The sequence below is a fragment of the Olea europaea genome, unplaced genomic scaffold (genome assembly GCF_002742605.1).
Source record: "Olea europaea var. sylvestris unplaced genomic scaffold, O_europaea_v1 scaffold1797, whole genome shotgun sequence".
Lineage (NCBI taxonomy): Eukaryota > Viridiplantae > Streptophyta > Magnoliopsida > Lamiales > Oleaceae > Olea > Olea europaea.
The window spans coordinates 184,163-186,780 of NW_019235710.1; the positions used below are offsets into that span (position 1 = coordinate 184,163).

General features: G+C 35.8%; 1 protein-coding gene across 1 annotated transcript in view; it reads left to right on the top strand.

Annotated features, from left to right (window-relative positions):
* The window catches only part of LOC111378261 (RNA-binding KH domain-containing protein PEPPER-like), a 5,589-nt gene extending 3,975 nt beyond the window's left edge, over nt 1-1,614 (top strand). The window contains exons 5-6 of the mRNA XM_023001441.1: nt 647-841; nt 1,170-1,614. Of these exons, the coding sequence (XP_022857209.1) occupies nt 647-841; nt 1,170-1,388 (414 nt within the window). The 3' untranslated portion in view covers nt 1,389-1,614. The remainder of the gene's footprint in view (nt 1-646; nt 842-1,169) is intronic.
* The last annotated feature ends 1,004 nt before the right edge of the window (nt 1,615-2,618 follow it).

The following is a 2,618-nucleotide window of genomic DNA, read 5'->3' on the forward strand; positions in this document are numbered from 1 at the left end:
CCCCCCCAAAAAAAAAACAAAGTCAGTAGCTGTTGGCCAGACTTAGTTTGAAGTTTTAAAGTTCTACTGTAATTTATATGTTTATAGTTAAGACTCCTTTGTGCTCAATTTTACATAGCCTATCTAGATTATTAGGTTACTCGATTTGCAGCTATTTGTTTTTTGTCCAGAGTTACTATACTGTACTTCAGAAGCATTGCGAATACCCAACTATTCCATGTGTTTCATTTTCTTGGTTCTTATGGTGGATTGACATTTATAATTTTATGTCACTGTAGACTTTTAGTAAATAGGAAAGGCTATGAAAGTGTAGGCAAAGGAGTCGGATAATTTATTTTCAATAGTACCCAAGAAGCCATTAATTGTTGGAATCCTCCAAAGATTTATTAAATAGAACTTCTGCAACCCACTTTCATAGGTCTGGTGTAATAAGTACTAAAAATCTATGTTGTGGTGTTGAATATTAGGCTTCAAATTATGAAATGCTCAGACGTATTGTCCGCTTTGAGAGAGTTCGTGTCTATCTTACCTGTCACGACTCTCTATCGTGTTTCTCGAGATTCAAACCCAACATCTCTACCTTATGAGAGACCTGATGGATGCTGGGTTTTTGGAGTTAACATATGATATTAATTCTTGTGTGTAGATAGCTCAGACAATGCAAATACCACTTGCTTATGCAGAGGATATTATTGGGGTTCAAGGAGCAAATATTGATTACATTCGACGCACTAGTGGTGCCATCCTCACTGTGCAAGAAAGCAGGGGCCTACATGATGAAATCACTGTGGAGATAAAAGGTACCTCTTCACAAGTTCAAACTGCACAGCAGCTAATTCAGGTACAAACTTCTTTTCATCCTTATTTTTCTGCACCATTTCCCTTTCTTCTTCTTCTTCTTCTTTTTTTTTTTTTTTTTTTTTTTTTTTTTTTTTTTTTGGGTACTTATAATACCAAGATTAGGCCACTTCCAAAATTCATTTTCAATCACTTTTCACGAACTCACAACTTCTATCAACTTTTCAACTATACATTTGATCAGTTTTTATGAAAATTTACTAAAAATATGATTCTTAGCTGGACCAGACGGCTCAATACCCAATTGTTACTTCTAAGATTGAAATGTGAACTTCAACGAGATCTAAAGATAACACTTTTCTGTTAAGCAGGAATTCACCAGTGGTCATAGAGAAACAATTCCCGAAACTTATAGCAACATGGACTCAAGTTTAAGGCCTTCCTACTCTTGGCTTGGCATGGACTCAAGTCTGAGGCCTTCCTACTCTCAGCTTGGCAGTGGTTCCTACTCGTCCTCATCATACAGAGAACAACATTATGATGGCTATGGATCATCTGGCCTTGGAGGATACCGTAGTTTTAGGCAATGAAAATTCATCGGCCCGAGTTTTTGTTCAGAATTTTCCTGACAACCTCACAACATCTATGCCTGATCCTAATCTGTAAAGCATCTTCCCATTGGCGATGGAAAGAAACAGAGTTTTCTGTAATCTGTTGTATGTGGTTAGGTCTTTTGATATTGGTGCTCAAAATTTTATTGTTTATGAGAGCAGTTGCTTAAAATTTCGTGAATGTCAAATTAACATTATTTTATATTGTTGTGCCATGTTTATTTTTGTTAATGTGAAGCTCGACTCTCTCCAAATTCCCACACAGTAACACAAATTAGATTTTTACGTGCTTCTATCTGTTGTTTTGAAGGACAATATACTAGAGTTTTATATCAAATAACATAGAAATGTTTGAACCAAAAATGAATGTTAATTTGATAATAATTTTAATTTGATCATTGGTCTGGTGGTATCTGCAGGCTGCTTATAAAAAATGTGATTGGTCTGTGACAGTATCTGAGTTAACGAGGATGGTGACTGAACAAATTCTTTTCTTTTTTTTTTCTTGACGGAGGAACTCTCCGTCGCCACCCTTCGGGTGCGCACTAGGTAAACTCTCGGGTGGACATAATAGTCTGCAAACCAATCCCATTTTGAATATATGAGATGGCCTCTGAATAATTGATGGGGGTTGATTTTAATCTTAATGGAATGAAAAATGCTGTCATCAACTGTACTAATCCAAGAAATACGCGGATTCAGCATTGTCCATAGAAGTATAACGTATCTTAACAACCTCATTAATAATACTATTAGTGTGTTTAATAATCTTTAACAATTTGAGCTGTAACGAGATTTATTACTTTAAAATAGAGTATTTCACAACCAGAAGCTAAACTACGTTATACAGAAAGATAAGATGTTCGGAGCAACATGAAACTCATTTTTTAAGCTCCCGATTGATTTTATCCGTAGAAAAAGACAGAAAATAAGAACTCGAACAACGTGTGGGCTTAAATTTTGTGAGCTCCCGACTGATCCTACCACAGAGGCATCGAATCTAATCCTAGTCCTGAGAGACGAGGAAATTCATTCAAACCAATTCGATTTGCTCAGAAACTTAAACCATGAGAATTAAAAAAAAAAATGGAGAAAAGATGAAATCTCATTGCTGACTAGTCCATTGATAAGACTGTTTTAGATGCTCATAGGGCTGTCTGGATCATTCACAGATGCTATGGCTGCCTCTATCTTTAATCTTAAAAGGTC